We start from the raw sequence: 24,846 nt of genomic DNA, 5'->3' as shown, positions 1-24,846 counted from the left end.
CCCAGGTGGCGCTAGTGATAAAGAACCCATGTGCCAATGCAGGAGACTTAAGAGATGTGGGTTCAGTCCCTGGGTCAGGAAGATCCCCTGGAGGAGGGCATGGCAACCCACTCCAGTATTCTTGCCTGGAGAATCCCATAGACAGAGGAGCCTAGTGGGCTACAGGATCACAAAGAGCTGGACATGACTGAAGCAACTTAGCACAGCACAGCACTCACAACCAACAATCCCTGTTGGATTATCTCTACAGTCAGAGATTCAATGGCAGCAGTGGAAATGAGGTCATTCTCATAAGGAAGGGACAACTCCTCATTAGGAAGGGCATGACATCCGTGGACGGGACAAGGAGGGCAGCACTGTATCTGATGCCCTCCTTGGTCTTTTCAACTCACTCATTGAGTGCCTCCTGGAATCCTTTATTCAGTGATAACTCAGCCAGTTCATTGAGTGCTTGCCCTAAGCAAGGTGTCACAGGAGAAGGCGAGGTGGACAGTTGTGTCATGGCCCCCTAGGAGCTTACAGACTGGTGGGGAGGGTCAGCTATGTTCCCAAACCGTCACACCCAAAGAAGCTCCCTAGTAACCAAGAAGGACGTTTGTCACCTGGGGAGATGAAAGGTTTGGTTCTGAGTATCCATGTAACGAGTTTGTTTGCTTGTTTGTAGGCTTGCTTTCTCATGACTTAGAACTTAAAAGAAGTCAGAGGAAACCTCCCTGTCCTGTGACAATGGGAGCCTGAGGTGAATCCGATCGTACTCTTGATGCTTTAAAATAATGTCTCCTAGGAAATCACCCTCTGGACAGAAAGAGTTAAGGAACTTGCTGGAATTCACAGAAACCAACCAACTCCTGAGAGCTGGGTATCTACAAGATAACATAAGAGCTAAGTGGTCTGACAAAACCACGTGTGCTCAGCCAGCCTGGCTGCTGTGGATTCAGAGGAAATGTTGAGAATGTATTCCTTTTTCCCTCCATCTCCACTCACACCAGGCTAGTCCCCTTGTCAACAAAGTCATTTATAGAAACGACAATAGGCAGGACTTCCCTGGTGGTCTCAAGGTAAAGAAGCCACCTGCCTATGCAGGAGACACAGGTTTGATCCCTGATCTTGGAAGATCCCACATGCCTCGGAGCAATTGAGCCCATGTGCCACAAGTATTGAGCCCACATGCCCTAGAGCCTGTCCCCTTGTAATAAGTTCACCCACCCCTGCAACGAGAGAAAGCCCTCAGGCAGCAATGAAGACCCAGTGCAGCCAAAAACAAATTAATTAAATTGAAAAAAAAAAAAAAGACAACAGGCAGGGAACTGATATCAAGTTGCAGGAACTGTGTGAAGAACGTGGCCCCTGGCTGACACTGAAATTTCAGAGTCCTGGGGTTTCCCAGGGGCACAGTGGAGCGCCTCATGCTCTCTCCATCTGAACATACAGCGTGGGTGGGAGGATATTGAGCCGGATGTTGGGTACCTGCATGGGAGTCTGTGCTTTGCTAGATCTGGGCTGGACCCTGGGCCAGGCTGGTCCCTCGGCCATCGGCTGCCCTGGGGAGCTCGGGAAAAGACGCCTGATCAGGACATCACAGTGCCTTAAGCCCCTGTGAAGTAGGACCCTATTGGGTAAGGTTGCTCTCTGGACTGAGCAAGCAATTTTAGAAGGAACTCCAATGCGGAACTGAGAGAGGCAGGGAAACTTCCCCCATGAGCCAAAGTAGTACAATCTTCCTGGCAGGACCCAGGGACATGAGCCGCCCACCCAGAGGCACTGAATTGAATAATACTAACTTTCCAGGTCCTGCATCCTTTGGACAAGGAGGAGTAAGACCTAAACAGAATCCAGAATCAGCCATCCGGAACTTGCAAAGGATGATCTGATTAATCCCCAGTTGATCAGCAATTGTTCATCACATACCCTGGCCTGGGGACACAATGCGAATACAACTGGTTTCGATTGTCAGTAAACAGCAGATCCTAAACCAGTCCATTCTAAAGAAAATCTACCCTGAATATTCATTGGAAGGACTGATGCTGCAGCTGAAGCTCCAATACTTTGGCCACCTGATGGGAAGAGCTGACTCATTGGAAAAGACCCTGATGCTAGGAAAGATTGAGGGCAGGAGGAAAAAGGGGCGACAGAGGGTGAGATGGTTAGATGGCATCATTAACTCAATGGATATGAGTTTGAGCAAACTCTGGGAGACAGTGAAGGTCAGGGAAGCCTGGTATGCTGCAGTCCATGGGATCACAAAGAGTAGGACGCAACTGAGCAACTGAACCACAACAACAAATTTTGCATTGGGGTACAGCTGATTAACAATGTTGTGATAATTTCAAGTGGACAGCAAAGGGATACGACATACATATACATTTATCCATTGTCCCCCAGACTTCCCTTCCATCCAGGCTGCCACATAACGTGGAGCAGAATGCCCTGTGCTGTACAGTAGGACCTGAAGACTTTTGTAGTTTCTCCAGACACCATATTGCCAAGGCCAGCGCTGCTTTTCCTCACAGTCTTTTGTCCAGAGTGAGGGGATGCTCACCCCACTCCTTTCCTGGCATTCTCAGGTCCTCAGCCCTGCCCTGCACTAAATGACCCTTCCCACCAAAGCTTACAAGTCCCCCAAAAGCAGCTCGGTGTGCAGCCTGGAGCATATGCAGCCCACAGAGAGCTGGAATGTGTTTCTCTCCCTCCTCTGGCCAGGCTGTGTCCCTGAGTGTGGAGAGGAAAGTGAGATGAGCTTCATGACAGTTTATATCTGCCCCAGGACTGCTGTATTCCGTCTAAAATTGTGGATGTTTGCAAAACTCCTTGAGGACAGCCATCATGCCTTGTGTAGTTGTGTTACCTTTCCTCTGTGCATACACACACATACACACACAAACACACATCAAACTGGGTACCTGCTATGTTGAATGAGTGAAGGACTTTACCTTACCTGACCTGATCTGACCTAAACTTTCTCACGCCAACTTGTCATCAGCTCTGACTTCATTTTCCTAGAATTCCTGCATTTTCAGAGGAATTTGAAAAGCCCTCAAGAAACACTTCAAAATTGTCCTTTTGGAGAAATTGGAGCACCTTTCCAGAAATTTGCCTCTAGGGTATTTCTGGTGAGACCCAGATCACCTGTTTGTGGTTATGGGGGGAGCTTCCATCATCTGCCTGTCCCAAAACTAACTTCATAGAAGGGTCAGAGTTCCCCACAGAAGCAGGTGGGCCCTGCTCTGACACAAGACCAAGCAGTAAGGTATACACTGTGCCTTCATGACAGGAGCTGAGCTTCTCCAAGAGGGTAACACCCCTGACTGGGCCCAGAACCACTCTCTTGCTCTAAGAGTCTGGGGGACCTATTTGTTGCTGAAGAGTTGGTTTTGGGCTGGATATTGTGCTGCTGATGAATCTCTGCTTTTCATGCAAAGAGATTCTTTTCTAAGGAAACACTTCCCCATTAGAGGAAGCTAGCACAAGATGGAAGCAATGAGGGTGGCATGGTGTGATCACTCCTGACTTTCATGCATTTGGTCAACCAACATTTGTGGAGCACCATTATGTGCCAGGCACAGAAGTCAAAGCTGTAATAATCCCAAGCCTGCAACAGGTACATTAATAGTAAGGAACTAAATTGATGGCATCACTGACTCAGTGGACATGAGTTTGAGCAAGCTCCAGGAATTGGTGATGGACAGAGAAGCCTGGTGTGCTGTAGTCCATGGGGTTGCAAAGAGTTGGACATGACTAAGCAACTGAACTGAACTGAAATGTCCATCAGCAGATGAATGGATAGAGAAGATGTGGTACATATGTACAATGGAATATTACTTGGCTGTAAAAAGGAAGGAAACTGAATCATTTGTAGAGATGTGGATGAACTTAGAGTTTGTCATCTATGGTGAAGTCAGAAAGAAAAAAATACAGTATATTAACACATATATGTGGAATCTAGAAAAAATGGTATGTGCATGCTAAGTTGCTTCAGTTGTGTCCGATTCTTTGCAAACCTATGAACCATAACCCACCAGGCTGCTCTGTCCATGAGATTCTCCAGGCAAGAAAACTGTAGTTGGTTTCCATGCCCTCCTTCAGGGAATCTTCCCGACACAGGGATCGAACCCACGTCTCTTATGTCTCCTGCATTGACAAGCAGGTTCTTTACCCTAGCGCCACCTGGGAAGCCCATAGAAAAAAATGGTATAGATGACCTTATTTGTAAAGCAGAAATAGAGATACAGATGTAGAGAACAGACATGTGGGCATGGGGGAAAAAGGGAGGATGGGGTGAACTAGGAGAGTAGGATTGAAATATATACACTACCATGTGTAAAATAGATAGCTAGTGGGAAGCTGCTCTATAGCACAAGGAGCTTAGCTCAGTGCTCTGTGATGACCTAGAGGGATGGGGTGAGGGGGACAGGGTGAGATAGGCCCAAGAGGGAGGGGATACATGTATACATATAGCTGACTCACTTCATTGTACAACAGAAACTAAAGAACACAGTAAAGCAATTATGCATGTGTTAGTCACTCAGTTGTGCCCAACTTTTTGCAAACTCATGGACTGTAACCCACCAGGCTCTTCTGTCCATGGGATTCTCCAGGCAAGAATACTAGAGTAGGTTGTCATTCCCTTCTCCAGGAGATCTTCCCAACCCAGAGATCGAACCTGCATTGCAGGCAGATTCTTTACCATCTGAGTCACCAGGGAAGCTCCAAAAGCAATTATACTCAAATAATGAAAAGAAAAAATAGTAACAGAGACAAGCAAATAAAACACAATGAAGGAGGTCTGCAGAGGGTGTTAGAGGCACATCAGAGGTAAGAAGGGTACCCACCACCCAACTTGGGAAGAGACTTGTCATGGAGGAGGCAAAGCATGAGCCTTAAGGACTAGGGTCTGGTCAAACTCCAAATAGGAGAAGGAGGTTTCAGGCCAGAAAGAACAGGTTGTACCAAAGCCCAGAAAGGTCATCACATTCAAGGGACTGCAAATAGTTTGGAAGGGCTGAAGCGTGGGCTCAGAGAGGAAAGCAGAAGACTCCATGATGGGACTTGTCTGCCCTGCTCAGGAGCGAGGACTCATCCACAAAGGGGATGGGAAGCCAAAGACAGGATTGAAACAAGGGCTTGGGTCCCAAATTTGTTTTGTGATCTCTGTGGCTGGTGTGTGGGGAATGGATGGATGGAATTTCCACGGCAGCAAGTGAACCAATTAGGACATGATTGAAATAACCTAGGTGAAAAGGGAGGAAGACTTGAACTGTAGTGAGGTATGGGGATGAAGAGAAATCTACAGACCCCAGGCATTTAGGAAGCACTCAAGAAAGACCCTTTCTATGAACCAATGGTGAATCATGAATGGAGGGATGGGTGAGTCCTTGGGTGGTGATGACCGGGATACTTTCTGATTGAATGACTTTTCCAGTGAGAGAGGAAGTGGGGAAGGGGAGTGGAGGGCTTCCTCTTTTTATTCTAAATATTTTTGAATTGTTTGAAAATCTTAAAATGAGCATATGTATTAACAAAGGGCTTCCTAGTTGGTGCTAGCGGTAAAGAACCCATCTGCCAAGGCAGGAGATGTAAGAGAAACAGGTTCGATCCCTGTGTCAGGAAGATCCCCTGGAGAAGGGAATGGCAACCCACTCCAGTATTCTTGTCTGGAGAACTCCATGGACAGAGGATCCTGGCAGGCTACAGTCCACAGGGTTGCAAAGAGTCAGACACGACTGAAGCAACTTAACACACACATATATTAACAAAAATCCCAAGAAAGGTATTGGGATTTTTTAAATATTTATTCATTTATTTTTGGCTGTATTGGTTCTTAGTTGTCACATGTGGGCTCTCCAGTTGTGGTGTGCAGGCTCACTAGCTGCAAGGCATGTGGAATCTTAGCTCCTAGACCAAGGATCAAACCCTCATATCCTACATTGGAAGGCAGATTCTTAACCACTGGACCGCCAGGGAAGTCCCAGGGATATTGGGACTAGTACTAGCATATAACTTTCTGCCTGTGCACATCATCAATTAACCTTGATCATTTCTAGAACCATGTCAAACATCACTCTCTATAAAAACCTAATTTGAAAAACGGGTTCTCTGTGACAGTTCCACTGATGCTTTAAAGGGAGATGTTGAAAGATTTTCTAGCCTTCTAATATTAGGGTGAGAAAGAAACTCCACGTCAGAGGTTGGTGAATTCTGTAATATCTATCCACTGTATTGAAGTTTGGGCAGAATTGTTGTAACACCTTTATACAATCAGACATCCTCGTTCAGTAATTAGGGGAGATAATCACCCGGAGTTTGGGTACTAGACTTAAGCAGTACAACCAATAAATCCTGAGTGACCTTGCTGAGAACTTCCTCTCCCAGAAAATAGAAAACTCAGTTCTAGCCAATTCGGAGAAAATGAGTCAAGAAGTGAAATTAAGTAAGCCATAGAAGGAAGTGGCCAAATCACCTTTGATTATGTAACAACCAGCGGGTAGAATACACAACAGAAAGTTTAGGAGAGATGCATTTTATCACAGATTTTAGGAGAGAAGTATTTTTTAGCATCATTTTTTTTTTAAGGCATAAGATTCCGGGGGTAGAAACCCTAAAGGGATTGTTTTGACAGTGCTATAGCAAAGTCTTAAGGAAAAAGGCTAGGACAGAGGAAATCAGGCAACACAGCAGCCAGAGCAGGTGAGAAAGTGAAGAGGAATAAGGAAGATACTCAGAAAAGAGAAGAGAGAACTGAGAACTCAGCTGGAAAGTACCTGTGCTGCCCTGAGAGAAGGAGAAAGACACAAACTCACACAATTTATCACAGGTAGGAAAAGGAGGGAAGAGTCCACCCTAACCCTACTAGGCCAGTGTAGAAACACTTAGGGGAAAACACACAATCCGCCAGGATGACATTGTTTGCAATATAACCGAATTATTGAGAAAGGAGCCTAAAGATGGACACCATGGACATCACAGGAATGGGGCAAGAAGTGTTCACGACAATAAATTAAGTGGTTAAAAAAAAAAAAGAGGATCTAGTTTGGGTTCAGCAAACCCATATGTAAGTCATGATTTCAACACTTACTGGTTGTTTGGTCTTAGATAAATTACTTCTGTTAGCCTCAGTTTCCCTATAGGTGAAATGGATCAGTACTATTTACCTTTCTGAGCCATCAGGGAAGCTTAAAGGTAAATAGTGAAGATTAAATAAGATAATGAGATTAAGGTGACTGGTACTTCAGGTCAGTCACTCAGTCGTGTCCAACTCTTTGCGACCCCATGGACTGCAGCACGCCAAGCTTCCCTGTCCATCACCAGCTCCCGGAGCTTACTCAAACTCATGTCCATCGAGTCGGTGATGCCATCCAACCATCTCATCCTCTGTAGGTGCCCAATAAAAACAGCTTTTTTCCCGCTTGTTTTCACATTATCTTATTGAGTTATTGGGGCTTCCCTGGTGGCTCAGAGGTTAAAGCATCTGTCTGCAATTCAGGAGACCTGGGTTCGATCCCTGGGTTGGGAAGTTCCCCTGGAGAAGGAAATGGCAACCCACTCCAGTATTCTTGCCTGGAGAATCCCATGGATGGAGGAGCCTGGTGGGCTACAGTCCACGGGGTTGCAAAGAGTCGGACACATTATCTTATTGAGTTATAGTTGCTATACCATATTATATGTTACAGGTGTACAGTAGACTGTCACAATTTTTGTAGGTTGTACTCCATTTATGGGCTTCTCTGGTGGCTCAGTGGTAAAGAATCCACCTGCGATGTGGGAGACTCGGGTTTGATCCCTGGGTCGGGAAGATCCCCTGGAGGAGGAAATGGCAACCCACTGCAGTATTCTTGCCTGGGAAATTCCAGGACAGAGGAGCCTGGCAGTCTATAGTCCATGGGGTGGCAAAAGAGTCAGACATGACTGAGTGACTAAATGACAACAATAACTCCATTTATGGTTATTTATGAAATATTGGCTACATTCCCTGTGTTGTACAATATATCTTTGTAGCACATTTTATATCTAATAGCTTGTACCTCTTATTTCCCCACCCTTATACTGTCCCTCCCCCTTCATCTCTCCTCACTGGTAACCATTATTTTGTTCTCTATATCTGTGAATCTGCTTCTTTTTTTGCAACATTCACTAGTTTGCTTTTTTTTTTTTTTTTTTTTTTTTGGGCCACACCATGCATCATGCGTGATCTTAGTTTACTGATCAGGGATCAAACCCACGCCCTCTGCAGTGGAAGTGTGGAATCTTAATCACTCGGTCACCCAGGAAGTCCAAGATTCCACATTTAATTGATTGTAAACAGTATTTGCCTTTCTCTATCTGACTTATTTCACTAAGCATTCAGTTTAGTTCAATTCAGTCGCTCAGTCGTGTCCAACTCTGTGACTCCATGGACTGCAGCATGCCAGTCCTCCCTGTCCATCACCAACTCCCAGAGTTTACTCAAACTCATGTCCATTGAGTAGGTGATGCCATGTAACCATCTCATCCTCTGTCGTCCCCTTCTCCTCCTGCCTTCAATCTTTTCCAGCATCAAGGTCTTTTCCAATGAGTCAGTTTTTTGCTTCAGGTGACCAAAGTATTGGAGTCTCAGCTTCAACATCAGTCCTTCCAGTGAACACCCAGGACTGATCTCCTTTAGGATGGACTGGTTGGATCTCCTTGCAGTCCAAGGGACTCTCAAGAGTCTTCTCCAACACCACAGTTCAAAAGTATCAATGCTTCGGCACTCAGTTTTCTTCACAGTCCAACTCTCACATCCATACACGACTACTAGAAAAACCATAGCCTTGACTAGACTGACCTTTGTTAGCAAAGTAATATCTCTGCTTTTGAATATGCTCTCTAGGTTGGTCATAACTTTCCTTCCAAGGAGTAAGTGTCTTAATTTCATTGCTGCAGTCACCATCTGCAGCGATTTTGGAGCCCCAAAAAATAAAGTCTGACACTGTTTCCACTGTTTTCCCCATCTATTTGCCATGAAGTGATGGGACCGGATGCCATGATCTTAGTTTTCTGAATGTTGAGCTTTAAACCAACTTTTTCACTCTCCTCTTTCACTTTCATCAAGAGGCTCTTTAGTTTTTCTTCACTTTCTGCCATAATGGTGTCATCTGCATATCTGAGGTTATTGAATTTCTCCCAGCAATCTTGATTCCAGCTTGTGCTTCATCCAGCCAAGCATTTCTCATGATGTACTCTGCATATAAGTTAAATAAGCAGGGTGACAATATACAGTCTTGACTGTACTCCTTTTCCTATTTGGAACCAGTCTGTTGTTCCATGTCCAGTTCTAACTGGTGCTCCCTGACCTGCATACAGATTTCTCAAGAGGCAGGTCAGGTGGTCTCGTATTCCCATCTCTTTCAGAATTTTCCACAGTTTATTGTGATCCACACAGTCCAAGGCTTTGGCATAGTCAATAAAGCAGAAATAGATGTTTTTCTGGAACTCTCTTGCTTTTTCTATGATCCAGCAGATGTTAGCAATTTGATCTCTGGCTCCTCTGCCTTTTCTAAATCCAGCTTGAACATCTGGAAGTTCACAGTTCACATACTAAGCATAACACCCTCCAAATCCATGCATGTTGTTGCAAATGGTAAAATTTCATTCTTACTATGGCTGAGTGATATTTCATTGTGTACATGCACCACATCTTCAGTATCCATTCATCTGCTGATGGACCCTTAGGTTGCTTCCACATCTTGGCAACTGTAAATAATTCAGCTAATGAACACTGAGGCTGTGTATCTTTTCAAATTACTGTTTTGTTCGTTTCAGATATATACCCAGGAGTGGAATTGCTGGGTCAGTTTTATTTTTAGTTTTTTAAGAAACCACACTGTTTTCTGTAGTGGCTAAACCAATTTACACTCCTACCAATGGTAAAAGTGTCCCCATTTCTCCCTATCATTGCTAATATTTGTTATTTGTTTTCTCTTTGTGCAGTAAGCCAGGCTTTCTTCCTGCAAACCTATCTCCTGGCATCTTTGGTGATACCATTCTGACCTGTGTGAGGTGATATCTCACTGTGGTTTTGATTTGCATTTCTCTGATGATTAGTTGTATTGCCTGTTGGCCATCTGTATTCCCTCTTTGGAAAAATATCTGTTTAGATCTTCTGCCCACATTTTAATCCAGTTGTTTGTTTTTTTGGACCTTGAGTTATATGAGAAAGGACAGCTTTTTTAAAGTACTATCTCTAAGTTTGCATACAATAAAAATGGTGTAATACAATGGTATGTGACAGGGACACGCACCCTTCAGTCTACAGGCCATAGCCAGTTAAGCCCATCTGTTTACATATTACCCATGGCTGCTTTCTCACAACGATGGTTGAGTTGAGTGGTGCAACAAAGCCTAAAATACCTGGCTCTTTCTACAGAATGTTTCCAGACCCCTGGTATAAGTTGTATCAGAGTGTTATGTTTATGGCCAGCTCTCCTATACCCATTATGCGTGCAAAGAGATATAGAACACAAAGTCCTTGGTAACCATCTCACCCACCCACGGTTTTTCTGCTAGATCTAAAGGAAGGGCAAGTTTTCACTGGGTTCTCAGAGGTGAAATAAGATCTCAGCTTATAGGGAGAGTCCACTGGAGACCATATACCTCACTGAATTGCTCCTCCTGCTTAAATATCTAAGCCCTCCTTGTTCTAGATCTGGAGAGAGGATGGAGCATTCCTGGAGTCTGTCCCCTCTATAAGTACTTGGGTTCAAGGGGGCAGGAAGCAGACCCAACTAAGATGATGCTCTGAGAAGAACAGAGGTCTCAAACCTAAAAATCAGACTTCCCAGTCCTAAATAATACCCAGTGAGCGACTTCACTTTCACTTTTCACTTTCATGCACTGGAAAAGGAAATAGCAACCCACTCCAGTGTTCTTGCCTGGAAAATCCCAGGGACGGGGGAGCCTGGTGGGCTGCTGTCTATGGGGTCGCACAGAGTCGGACACGACTGAAGCGACTTAGCAGCAGCAGCAGAAGGAAAAGGAGTCATGTATCCATGGTGACAAGTGTGGCTATATAGGACATTGTTTACACTTTCGGATACCAGAAAGATCTACAGAAATAATGGAAGGAAAATGACAGACTCTTAGGAACAATATTAGGAAGTCAATGCTGAGGATGAGAAGGGACTTGGGGAAGATGGTAGGGTTGGTCATGGCCTCCAACATAGAGCAGACATCACTACATGTATCATGACAATATAAGAACTAACCCATGATTATTTTGCCTGTCTTCTTGTTCAAACTGAGTGAAGACCATTTGGGTGAGACCAACCTTATTAAGAGAGGCTAGATGCCCAAGATGAGGCATAAAATGATACCAAGGCACACGCTGCTCTAAGTAAGGCCAGTCCTGTTTCAGAGGAATGACTCGGCAGGGTAGCGGGCAATTTTGATATGAGAAGAGCTTGGGTGACTCAACAGCTGAAGAATCTCCGAAGAGCTGAAGCTCCCTATGACATCCAGGCTTGCCAATCTCCCACTTCTGCTTGGTCCATTCCCAGGCATCTCCATTCCCATCATCATCACTCTTCCAGGCCCTCCCTCTGTGCAACTACATCTGTAATGAGATGTTTTCTGCTTATTGGGGACCGGAAGGAAGTGCTGGGGCCTGAGTCGTCCTCCTGGAAAGACTGTTTTTAATACAGGCATTGTGCAATCTGTGAACTTGACACAATAAGAGGTTTCACTTCCTGAGATGGACAGGATGCTGCCAGGTTTTGTGTCCAGGCCACAGGGCTGGGATGAGACAGGGCAGAACTGTAGAGATTATTACGTCAAGGGGCATTGCCCCACGGCTCCAAAATTTCCCTTGAACAGAAAGAATGAGGGCTCATGCACCCTGGATACTGATGGATGAAGAAGATGGAGAAGTAATTTTATTCCTGACCTCTATCTCAAGTCCCAGAAACAGAACGGATTCATTCAGAAATGATGCTTGAGTCCCTTGCCTACTTCTCTTACTGCCGCTGGTTTTCGTCTTCCTTCACTTGGCTTCTAATCACATCACCAATTCTGATTCTCTGTCAGGAGAACCCACAGAACTACCAGACCACCAGGTCCCCAGCATAAGGAGTCTGAGGAAGTTGGTAGTTCTTTCAATGAGACTTGAGGACCAAGAGTTCATTTCCAGAGTGGATCCTATGATGGCAAAACAGAGTCTGCAGAACCAGACCTCCACTTTTATAAGGGCTTAGACTTAGGAAATGACTACAGATCCCCAAACCCACAAGAAAGGGATGTATTGAACAGGTTGCAACTTTTAGATTCCATGTGGAACATACAACATTCCAAAGATAGGTTTCTTGCATCTGCCTTCCTGATATCAAGATTTGTTGTGATTGTTGTTTAGTCACTAAGTCATGTCTGACTCTTTTCTGACCCCAAGGACTGTACCCCTCCAGGCTCTGCTGTCCATGAGATTTCCCAGGGAAGAATACTGGAATGGCTTGCCATTTCCTCCTCTAGGGGATCTTCCCAAACCAAGGATCAAACCCATGTCTCCTGCATTAGCAGACAGATTCTTTACCCCTGAGCCTCCTGGGAGGCTCAATATCAAGATACTAGGGGCCCAATCAGAAGGCTGGCTGGTGAAACCATTATATGATCCTTGCCCATGGGAAAGTCTATTTCCCTCCTGCCTGCAAAAGTCAAAAACTGTCTCCCATGAACCATGCTGAGCAAAGTTTTACTGCCAGAACTTGCACATCACAGTATGCTTGTCCCGGCTCTGAGAGTTCACAAGCTCCTAAAGGAACCTGGTAAGTGAGCCAGGTTCCGATTCAGTGCTATAAGTGCTATAGGGTTTCCCTGGTGGCTCAGTGGTAATTTTGCCTGCCACTGCAGAAGACACAGGTTCAATCCCTGATCCAGGAAGATCCTACATGACACGAAGCAACTGAATCCGTGAGCCACAACTACTGAACCTGTGCTCTAGAGCCTGGGAACTCCAACTACTGAGCCGGTGTGCTGCAACTACTTAAGCCCGAGTTCCCTAGAGCCTGTGCTCTGCAACAAGAGGAGCCTGTGCACCAAATCTAGAGAATAGTCCCTGCTGGCCAAAGCTAGAGAAAGCCTATGCACAGCGATGAAGATCCAACACAACCAAAAATAAATACATAATAAATTATTTTTTAAATGTGCTATAATATAGGTGACAAAGGGGGTAGAGAAGGCATCGTTCTGAGACTCCAAGCACTAGTTTTGACCTGATTATTCATTCATTCATTCTTCCAGCGCTACCCTGGAGCAGTACCCAGGCAGGCATGCTTCTGATGTCTGAGTTAAACAAAGTCTGGTGCAAAATAGAAATAAAGAAAACAGTGCCATTTACAATAGTATCAAAAGCAACAAAATACTTAGAAATAAATTTCTAAGAAGGTGAAAAGACCTGTACACTGAAAATTATAACACATTGATAAAAGAATCAAAGACATGAGTAAAGGGAAAGATATCCCATGTTTTGAACTAGAATAACTAATATCTTTTTTCTTTTTTAAAATGTATTTTATTTTTAATTAGAGGATAATTATTTTACAGTGTCATGATGGTTCTGCTAGACATCAACATGAATCAGCCATAGGTATACATATATCCCCTTCCTCTTGAACTTCCCTCCCACCTCCATCCCCATCACACCCCTCTAGGTTGTCCATACTACCTAAAGCCACCTATAAATTCACCACAATTCCTATCAAAATTCCAACAGCATATTTCACAGAAACAGAAAAACAACTCAAAAATGTGTATGGAATCTCCAAAGACATTGAATAGCCAAAACAATCTTAAAAACAACAAAGCTGAAGGTATCACACTTTCTGATTTCAGACTATATTACAAAGATACATATCTCAATTTAGAGATATATAACACACACAGAGTCGGACACGACTGAAGTGACTTAGCAGCAGCAACATGTATATAAAAGAATATTATTTAGCCATAAAAAAATAAAAGGAGAAAATCTTATCTTTTTGACAACACAGATGAACTTGAGGGGCATTATGCAAAGTGAAATACGTCAGAGAAATACAAAAGCTATAGATCTCACCTATACATGGAATCTTAAAAAAAATAAAATAAAAGCAAAGCTCATAGGAACAGAGAAAAGAATAGCGGTTGCCAAGGGCTAGGGGGTGAGAGAAATGGGAGATGTTGGTCAAAGAGTATGTATGATACTTTCAGTTTTAAGATAGCTAAGTTCTGGGAATCTAATGTACAGTATAGTGATTATTATTAACTATACTGTATTACGTATCAGTATAGTTAATAATAATCACTAAACTGTACATTAGATTCCCAGAACTTAGCTATCTATACTGTATTACGTATCACGGAGAAGGCAATGGCACCCAACTCCAGTACTCTTGCCTGGAAAATCCCATGAACGGAGGAGCCTGGTAGGCTGCAGTCCATGGGGTTGCTAAGAGTCGGACATGACTGAGCAACTTCACTTTCACTTTTCACTTTCCTGCATTGGAGAAGGAAATGGCAACCCACTCCAGTGTTCTTGCTTGGAGAATCCCAGGGACGGGAGAGCCTGGTGGGCTGCCATCTGTGGGGTTGCACAGAGTTGGACACGACTGAAGCAACTTAGCAGCATTACGTATCATGTGGGCTTCCCTGGTGGTTCAGGTGGTAAAGAATCCACCTGCAATGTGGGAGACCTGGGTTCGATCCCTGGGTAGGGAAGATCCCCTGCAGAAAGGAATGGCAACTCACTCCAGTATTCTTGCCTGGGAAATCCCATGGACAGAGGAGCCTGGTGAGCTACAATCCATGGGGTTACACGACTGAGCAATTAACACTGTACTGCACTGTATCATATAGCTGAAAGTTGCTAAGAAGGTAAATCATAAATGTTCTCAACACCATGTGTATATATATGTATATATATACACATATAGTACATATGTGTATATATGTATAAGTTTATGAATGGTTAAACTTTTTGCTATATGTGTATATATATATATATACTCACCCATATATATATAAAGTCATCAACTTGTATACCTTGTGCTGTACTTAGTTACTCAATCATGTCTGACTCTTTGCAACCCCATGGACTGTAGCCCACCAGGCTCTTCTGTCCATGGAATTTTCCAGGCAAGAATACTGGAATGAGTTGCCATTTCCTTCTCCAGGGGATCTTCCCAATCCAGGGATCGAAACTACATCTCCTGCATCTCCTGAATTGCAGGTGGATTCTTTACCTCTGAGCCATTGAGGAAGCCCCTGTTGAACACCTTAAACTTATACAAGGTTAATGTAAATAGCATTGCAATAAAACTAGAGGAAAAAAAAGGTCTAATGTCTAATAACTCTTGGAGCTACCAACAGATATAGTCTCAGCTGAATATTTTTATTTAGAAATTTTTTGCTTCTCAGACTTAACAGAAAAAAAAAATTCTGTTAGGCATAAACCATCTCTGCAGTTTTTTTTGTAGCCCCACCATGAGGCATGCGGGATCTCAGTTCCCCAACCAAGGATCAAACCTAACCCCGTTGCAGTAGAAGCGCAGAGTCTTAATCACTGTTCTTCCAGAAAAGACCCCAACGTCTCTGCATTTTAAAAAGGGAATGTGATTATGAAACTTATTCACAATCTTTTCAAACAGGTTCTCAATCCAGGTTCATTTCACTGTCCAACAAATATTAATGTTGATTCCGTATGCAATTGGCTAGGATACCAGCACCTGGTCAGAATGGGTTGGATGAGCTTGTCTCCAAGGTTCCCCCAGCTCCATCTGAAGCCTGCATCCCTGCACAACTGTGTTTTCCCTGCCTCATCCTAGCAAGATCAAATGTCTCCCCAGAGGCTTCAGTAATTGACCCAGAGCCTTCAAGGTAGAAAACAGCATGATGGGTTCAGAATTCACAGGGTTACTGTCACTTCCCTATGCTCACTTATTCATCTCCAAGTGAGAAGTTTCCTAAACTTAAGTGCAAGGAGTGAGCGAGGAAGCAATTTTGTGCGTGTGCCTGTGTGTGTCCTCCACTTTGTCCCCGGAGATCCGAAATTAAAACATCCTTCTTACCTAGGAAAACCCGCTATTTTGGTTTCACATCATCTGCACAAAAGTTGTCAGAAAAACCAACATATATTTGCATGATGACACATTTGCAAGGATGTGTCACAGTTGGCTATCACTTGCCCTCCCAAGGACTGGAGAATTATTTCTCTCCCAGGAGTTACCATCAATCCTTTTTTTTTTTTTTTTAACTTGGTTGCGAAATCAGTTAACCAAAGGGGAAATCTCTCAGCTCTCCACTTCTGCTTTTGAAGGCCATAAAATAGGTAGGAGAGACCAGCAGACAGTATACCCGCTTGGAGGCACAGCAAGCCACCCAGGGATCCTATTCTCTCCAGCCAACCTTCATTGCCCAGGTACCACTTTAATTCTTCCTTCTGACTAGGTCTTAAAGGAGTCTCTCTCTCTCTTTTTTTCTGTCTTCCTCCCTCTCTCTTCTCTTCCTTCTGTGCCTGACAGCTGGGCTTTCTGCAAAACTGCCAGCTATGTTATAATACCATAACTTGCAAAATAATAGGGGAATTAATACCACTTATCTAGCAGCTGGCATCTGAGAGCTCAGGATCCTACCTCTCCCCCAGATCACCTAAGAGATCCGCTCCTGGTTTGGGCTTGGTTTAGCAAATGCTTTACTCTGGACCCCTGTGGCTCAGCTTGTAAAGAATCCGCCTACAATGTAGGAGACCTGGGTTTGATCCCTGGTTTGGGAAGATGCCCTGGAGAAGGGAAAGACTACCCACCTACCCACTCCAGTATTCTGGCCTTAAGAATTGCAAAGAGTCAGACACAGCTGAGTGACTTTCACTTACTCTGAACCCAAAGGATGACTTTCGTGCATTCACTCATTCATTTGAAAATGGCTTCTTTGCTTGCCTGCCAGGTACAAGATGTTGAGGGCAATTCACATGTGAAGAAGGCAGCCCTCATGGGGACTGGCATGGCAAATGGTCACTCATTTTTCTCCTCTTTGCACAGGTTTCTGAAACAGCCATGGCAACCGTACCTGAACCCATCAACGAAATGATGGCTTACTACAGGTCAGTGGGAAAATTGATACCAATTGTGTTAGCAGGGCTTTCCTCTCAAGAGTGGATTTTTATATGTGCTTAGAGACCAGATTCGTCTCCCAAACTGCCTCTTACAGTGGCAAGCAGGGTTCCAAGTCAACCTGGTTTAAGGACTGATGTCCCACTGCAAGTCCAGCCATGGTACCCCTAGGCCACCCAGATGCTGCTTCAGGGGCTTCCTGCAAATGGAAACAGGAAAGAAAGGTTCCAAGTGGACAATCCAGGGGATCCCTTGGCAGATTTGGCTTAACTGAGAAGGAAAGCTCAGATTTTCACCGGGCTGGAAGTTAGGTCTCAGGATACAACAGAGAGCTCAGACAGCAATGGATACCTGCCCTCCTCCTGTGCTGTCCCATGTATATTACCATGGCAACTACCTGCTTCAGGCAGCCCTAAGGAACATGTTGTTTGCAGTTTACTATTGCCCAGCTTCCCAGGTGGCTCAGTGGGTAAAGAATCTGCCTGCAACCCAGGAGATGCAGCAGACATGGGTTCAATCCCTGGGTCCAGAAGATGCCCTGGACAAGGGCATGGCAATACTCCAGTATTCTTGCCTGGAAAATCCCATGGACAGAGGAGCCACAGGATCACAAAGAGTCAGACACAACTGAAGCAACTTAGCACACATGCATTGATGGTGAAGATTATCAACAGGGAAGAAAAGCTAATCTTGTCCAGGAGATGAAATTGAGCAATCTTTCTGTTTTTATTACAGTGACGAGAATGAGCTGTTATTTGAGGCTGATGACCCTAAACAGATGAAGGTGAGTCCATGGGCTTTGATCCCAACATGTTGAGGGGCTCTGACAGAGGAAAGACTCAAGGGAAGTGTTCTGGGCCGGCTTGTTCCTATGGAATTTTGTGATAAAATGACTTTATCCTCTTCCAGTGAGACAAATGGAAGCTGGCCACTCTGCAACTCCCATGCCACCAGTGTTTCACTGAGGCTTGGTGATGCTGGCCATGCTTGCAGAGGCTTTTAGAAGGGGAATTTAAGTAGAGATAGTGCTTGTTGTCTCTTCCAAGCAAATTTAATTCTTCTTTTAGGAGAGGTGTTCAGCTCTAAAAGTGATGAAGTTACATTAATCACTTGAACTGAACCTGACCCAGAGATGATAACCTTGAGAATGAATATGTCTGCCTCCTTTAAGGGTGGGATTGTTTTTTGCTCCCTGAAGTGGAGCTTAAGGACAACAAGTCATGATGTAAACAAAAAGTTGAGTTTGGGAGTTACGAGAAAATTATTCACTTGCTGTTGGATCTTGAGCAAGTCATTTTACCCCTTTGATGCTAGTCTGAATAATAAGGGTCATAAGCAGGATGATGTCCGAGACCCTAGCATCCTGCAACCCTTGGCTCTGAGATATTACCAGCAGGAGCTAAGTTTATCTAGCAGAGGAGTGTTTCTTTGTGTGTGTGTGCTCACTCACTCAGTAGTGTCAGATGCTTTGTGACCCAGAGAGCATTGTTGACCCTCCAGCTGTCCCTCCTCTTCTGTAAATGTAATAACTCCTGTAATCTAATAACTCTCTCAGGTAGTTCAGCCATCAGCTGAGCTAGCACAGTTGTACCAATTAGCAGGCAGCTGTTCTCTCAGATGTTTTTAGTTCGTGACAACCTCCTCCAGCCTTATCAAGCATTCCTGTCTTGCTGAAAGTTCCTTTCTTTAAAGACTTTAAAACCAGCACAACTGGTTTTCTCCAGCCCTAGATGGAGCCCAGTTTCTCTGTCCAGCCCTCCCTCCCACAGTCTCTTGCAGCATTCTGGCTCTCTCTCCTGGGGCCTCTGCTCTGGGCAGAATGTCCCTCCCACTCAGCTTTCCTCTGTGTTGTTACAGGTCTCTTGAGCTGTCCTTCAAACTTTTAAACCATTATCATGCCTTGCAAGCAACTTCAGTTAAGGCTTAATGCAGTTAGTTAAACAGTTTCTCTGAATTGAGGAACTATTTCATAATAGTAACCACTTTTTTGCAGGATGGTTATGAGAAAGCATTTGAGAAAAAGATTGTATAGAACATTGTTGATTGGGCAGAGGCATATTGAAAATCTGATCATCATAGCCCTGAAAAATGAAATACATAACGTTGGTACATTAGGCTTCCAAAAAGATAAATAGTGTTAGAAGGTATAAGTTTATGGTTAGGTGGAGCATGTGTAAGAAAAGATAAGGTAAGAATGGATTTATTCTAGAAGAATGTTGTATACTGCATTAGAAAGCTTACATTATGGTTTAGGGTCTGCCTCTCACTGGCCGCTGTTTTTGGATAAGCCACTTAACCTCTCTGGGTTGCAGAGAGATGAAAGTTTATCTTTAGAAGCTCTGTTATCTCTTCCTTGGGCTTCCCAGGTGGCTCAGTGGTAAAGAATCTGCCCACCAATGCAGGAGACGCAGTGGGTTTGATCCCTGGGTCCAGAAGACTCCCTGGAGGAGAAAATGGCAACCCACTTTAGTATTCTTGCCTGCAGAATCCCATGGACAGAGGAGCCTGGCTACAGCCCATGGGGTCTCTGAGTGTCGGACATGACTGAGTGGCTGAGCACGCATGAATCTCCTCCTTCCTCCTCTCTCGTGTCAAAACAGGAGTTGTCTGGCCCAACCACCTTCCCACGCTGACTTCTTTGGTCTCTTCACAGAGCTGCATCCAACACCTGGACCTCGGTTCCATGGGAGATGGAAACATCCAGCTGCAGATTTCTCACCAGTTCTACAACAAAAGCTTCAGGCAGGTGGTGTCGGTCATCGTGGCCATGGAGAAGCTGAGGAACAGTGCCTACGCACATGTCTTCCATGATGATGACCTGAGGAGCATCCTTTCATTCATCTTTGAAGAAGGTACCTAATGAGAGCTGAGGGCAGACATGAGATCGCTGGTCATTTCCTTCTCAGAGGCCATAACCCAACAGCTAACACCGCCCAACCCCCGAGGCTGAAACCCTTTATAAGTAGAGGGCCCAGTAATGAGAGGAAAACAGAGACACCTAGAAGCTCAGTTAATCATCTCTTCAGTTGAAACCAGTCTTTTTTTGTTTTGTTTTCCATCAGATTGATTTGCTCCCTTAAAAGACTTTTTAAGGAATTCTTCCTTAATGAAATAATGATGTAACTGGCTAATCATGCTATGCATCCTAAAATTATGGAAGCTTTTCTCGAATTTACAGACTTGCATAAAATGGTACCCAAAATGTTACATTTCAATACACTACTGTATAGAATCCAACTTGGTGATGGTTTCACTCTCCTTTTTAGTTGTTGAAACTATTCTTAAAATAGGACCTTGATAACTACTCATATTTGCAAAGCAGCCAGTCATTCTGTATGCTTTCATTTATATTATATCCTGTGAATCTCAGGATGTCCTTGTTCGGCCACATCTGTTGCCACCACCATTTTACATAAGTGACTCCATGGCTCATCCACGGCAAGTAATAGAGCTGAAGTTTGAACCTACGTCTTAGGGTGCCAGGCGCAGTGTTCTGACCCACCCCAACTTCCTCTCCACTGATGTAATCGAGCATCAGCTAGGCATGCTCAGATGTCCTCCAAGGAAACAAATTCTGCCTCCCATAATCACCTGGGAATCTCCCTAAACAAGATCTGTGCTCCACATTTCAGAGCCTGTCATCTTCGAAACGTCCTCCGACGAGTTTCTGTGTGACGCACCCGTGCAGTCAATAAAGTGCAAACTCCAGGACAGAGAGCAAAAATCCCTGGTGCTGGCTAGCCCATGTGTGCTGAAGGCTCTCCACCTCCTCTCACAGGAAATGAACCGAGAAGGTACCTGGGGACTTTGTCTCTTTTCTTGGCCTCCTCGTTGCTTGCTAATTCTCTACATTTTCAACAGAGCAGACCCATTAAGGAAAATGATCCATGGCAGTGAAATAGCATATAATAAAGAACATGCTGGGGCTTCCCAGATGGCTCAATGGTAAAGAATCTGCCTGTCAATGCAGGATACATAGGTTCAATCCCTGGATCAGGAAGATCCTCTGGAGAAGGAAATGGAAACCCACTCCAGTATTCTTGCCTGGGAAATTCCATGACCTAGAGGGCTATAGTCAAGGGGATATGATTTAGCAACTAAATAACAACAACAATAATGAAGGACATGCAAACGTTTTGTTTGGATTCTAGTGATGAGACCACATTGAGTCCCTTAGTACGTTCATTTTTCAGCAACTCTGAGAAATTAGACTGCTCCAGCAAGCCCAGGACCACTGCCCAGCCAAGTCATTTAATGGCAGTGCTTCTGTTAGAAAGAGGTCATTTGATGGACATGACCTAACTGCCTGTGGGTTCTTTCTTCCGGTTGTTGGGGTTGAAACTAGAATGGTGAGGAGATAATTTGTCCCTCCTCATTCTCAACCCTGCCCCCTTACCCCTAACATCCTTCCCATCCAAAACCAGATGGTTCCTTAGAGGGAAACCTAACTGACAAGCAGGAACTTATATCTCTCTACTGTCACTGGCAACCTTTTTATTTTTATTTTTAAATTTTTCTTTATTTTTGGCTGTGTGGGTTTTTGTTGCTGTGAGGGCTTTTCTCTACTTGTGATGAGCTGGGGCTACTCTCTAGCTGTGGTGCATGGGATTCTCATTGCAGTGACTTCTCTTGCTGTGGAGCATGGGCTCTAGGGTGAGGGGGCTTCAGTAGATGGCTCATGGGCTCTAGAGTACAGTGTCAGTAGCTGTGACGCACAGGCTTACTTGCTCTGTGGCATGTGGGATCTCCCCAGACCAGAGATCGAACCCGTGTCTCCTACACTGGCAGGCAGATTCTTTACCATTGAGCCACCAGGCAAGCCCATGTCACTGGCATTGCTTCAAGTCCAGGGGTGGCCCACGGGTTGCAGGAATCTGTCTGGCACTTTGCCACTGTGGCTGAACCCTGTATGCAGGGGCGTAACCAAGAGGGCAGCTGAAAGGAGCAGCCAGACTGTTCTCTTCAAAGGGTGTTGACCTTGAAGAGAGGCATCCCTGAGGGAAAGCATCCTGGTTTCAACCAAGCCAAGACAACCCTGTTTCTTTAGAACAGCGTTCTGAGCATGACCTTCGGGCCTCTAAGTGAGACAGCTATAACTAAGGAAGACTAAAAATGCATGTCTTTTCTTTGGAACCCCTTTTCCCAGCTAAGCTTCTCCTTTCCCAGGTTCTTCCCACTTTCCTGTTTATAGTCTTGAAATAGATCCATGACCAGTGTCTTTCAGGAGCCCAGCTTTATCTCTTTTCTCAATTTTCATGTTGATCATACTGTTCTGTTCTTGTGGATCAGTCAGGGACATGAGAGCTTTCTCCTATTTTTAAAAATTAGACCCCCTGATTTTTCATTGCCACTATGATGAGTCTCTGAGAAGCCCCCAGACCATTTGAGGGAAACACCTGTTTCAAGAAACTGAAGCTGCTATGATCTGTGGGATTACCCTATCTGTTAGGCTGTAGGAACCTCAGTGTGGGTTGCCATAAGAACCTCAGTGTGGGTTCCCACAGAGGATGCTATACTGTATGAGTCTTGGGCTTGGGGTCCAGGGATTGGGCTGACCCTGCAGTGCCATATCCCTGACCACAAGACCCTTCTCCTCTCCCCAGTGGTGTTCTGCATGAGCTTTGTGCAAGGAGAGGAAAGAGACAACAAGATTCCTGTGGCCTTGGGTATCAAGGACAAGAATCTATACCTGTCTTGTGTGAAAAAAGGTGATACGCCCACCCTGCAGCTGGAGGTGAGTGAATACCAGGGGCTGAAGGCCCTTCTCAGGCTTTTCTGGGGCATCCCTAGCCATCACTTACTTCACAGACAACTAACTTTCCTCCTTCCCCAGAACCTCTGGGAGTAGATCTACATGATAATTTTGCATAAATGGAAATCAATTTAATGTGTCAAATGCATGTAGTTTTCACTCCCATAACACAAAAAGTAAATTATTCTGCAGATTTTTTTCCGTCTTGCCACCAAACAGATTATACATTGTTAGAGTTCCTCCATTTGATGGGACTTCCGTGGTGGCTCAGAGGTAAAGAATCTGCCTGCAAACGCAAGAGATTCCAATTAGACCTCTGCGTCGGGAAGAAACCCTGGAGTAGGAAATGGCAACTCACTCCAGTATTCTTGCCTGGAAATGCTATGGACAGAGGAGCCTGGTGGGTTACAGTCCATGGGATCACATAAGAGTCGGACACTTCTGAGTGACTAAACAACAACCACCATTTGATAGATGACACTTTGAGGACTTAATCGGTTCAAGGGACCAGTCACTGCCATCTCCACTGCACTCCCAAAACCACACCTCCTTTTCCCACCAGTTTTCCCAGCAAAAATTTCATGTCCAACTTGAAGTCATTCTAGCCAGAGCCATGAGGAAAAACACAGGATAAGTCCCTGGAAACTAGCTACACCTAGAAGCTTTTACCTAATTTTCACTTTTGAAAACATTTCCACCTATATTATACACACTAGCATTTGATGCTAAGTTTCAGAGAAGGATAAGTGTGCCTTCTGTCACCGCACAGAAGGCCGGGGTCACAAAGACAACTCAGGAGTCTGGCTCCTGGACCCGAGCCCTGCTGATCCATTTTTAAATGACCCAGAGAACAACTTTGTCCAGACCAGGGTAGAATGTCTTTGCCCTTTCCTTCTTAAAGATGTTTATTTCTGTTTTGCTGCAGGAAGTAGACCCCAAAGTCTACCCCAAGAGGAATATGGAAAAGCGCTTTGTCTTCTACAAGACAGAAATCAAGAATACAGTTGAATTTGAGTCTGTCCTGTACCCTAACTGGTACATCAGCACTTCTCAAATCGAAGAAAGGCCCGTCTTCCTGGGACATTTTCGAGGTGGCCAGGATATAACTGACTTCAGAATGGAAACCCTCTCTCCCTAAAGAAAGCCATACCCAGGGAGTCCACGTGGGCTGAATAACCCCGAGGACTGGCAGAAGGGAAGGGAAGAATGTAGCTGCAGCCTGAACTTCACTGTTGTCTGATCCATGCCCGACTGCCTTCCCTGCATTAGTGCTTAGAGATCTCCCCACGGCCAGGAGGAACAATCCCCTCCTCCCAGAGCCCATCCTCAGACCCCATCCACTGAGCCACCCCTCTCTCACTTCTACTCACTCAAAGCCAGCCTGGCAAAAACCATGGCACACTAGTTTCAAAGAAATCCTCTGTCCTTTGCACCCAGCTTCTGATGAGCAACCACTTAACTATTTATTTATTTATTTATTGATGTGTTAGTCTATTTAATTTAGTTCCAGGGGGCCTAGAAGCAGGCGCATCTGTGAAAAATCCTAGCCTTCAATAACTGTGGAACCAATTTCCTTTGGGTTAGAGTGCCATCCTTCTGTCAAGTCCTTTCACCAAGCCTGAAAGTATACAAGCTCAGATTATTTAAATAGAATTATTTATAAATAGCAGAGAAGGCAATGGCACCCCACTCCAGTACTCTTGCCTGGAAAATCCCATGGATGGAGGAGCTTGGTAGGCTGCGGTCCATGGGGTCGCTAAGAGTCGGACACGACTAGGCGACTTCACTTTCACTTTTCACTTTCATGCATTGGAGAAGGAAATGGCAACCTACTCCAGTGTTCTTGCCTGGAGAATCCCGGGGACGGGGGAGCCTGGTAGGCTACCGTCTATGGGGTCACACAGAGTCGGACACGACTGAAGTGACTTAGTATAGCATAGCATTTATGAATAGGGAAGAATGATCAGATTGTTCAATGATTTTGAAATAAATTTCACTGAAAACAAA

The 24,846-nt window shown here is 44.7% G+C and overlaps 1 protein-coding gene across 1 annotated transcript; it reads left to right on the top strand.

Moving 5' to 3' along the window:
- Nucleotides 1-16,300: 16,300 nt before the first annotated feature.
- IL1B (interleukin 1 beta) lies at nt 16,301-24,846 on the top strand. Its single transcript, XM_019970254.2, has 7 exons — nt 16,301-16,396; nt 17,016-17,077; nt 17,823-17,871; nt 19,741-19,939; nt 20,720-20,881; nt 22,691-22,821; nt 23,765-24,846. Exons 2-7 carry the CDS (start codon nt 17,031-17,033, stop codon nt 23,975-23,977), a joined length of 801 nt encoding a protein of 266 aa, XP_019825813.1. The 5' UTR covers nt 16,301-16,396; nt 17,016-17,030; the 3' UTR covers nt 23,978-24,846.

This window comes from Bos indicus, chromosome 11, assembly GCF_029378745.1.
Source record: "Bos indicus isolate NIAB-ARS_2022 breed Sahiwal x Tharparkar chromosome 11, NIAB-ARS_B.indTharparkar_mat_pri_1.0, whole genome shotgun sequence".
Lineage (NCBI taxonomy): Eukaryota > Metazoa > Chordata > Mammalia > Artiodactyla > Bovidae > Bos > Bos indicus.
This window is presented reverse-complemented; position numbering and strand designations above follow the sequence as displayed.

Bases quoted from the DNA above. Each gene is read 5' to 3' on its own strand.
- IL1B (XM_019970254.2), top strand. From the start codon at position 17,031: ATGGCAACCGTACCTGAACCCATCAACGAAATGATGGCTTACTACAG. The intron at 17,872-19,740 runs GTGAGTCCATGG...GTCTCTTCACAG, and splicing joins ATGACCCTAAACAGATGAAG to AGCTGCATCCAACACCTGGA. The intron at 19,940-20,719 runs GTACCTAATGAG...TCCACATTTCAG, and splicing joins TTCATTCATCTTTGAAGAAG to AGCCTGTCATCTTCGAAACG.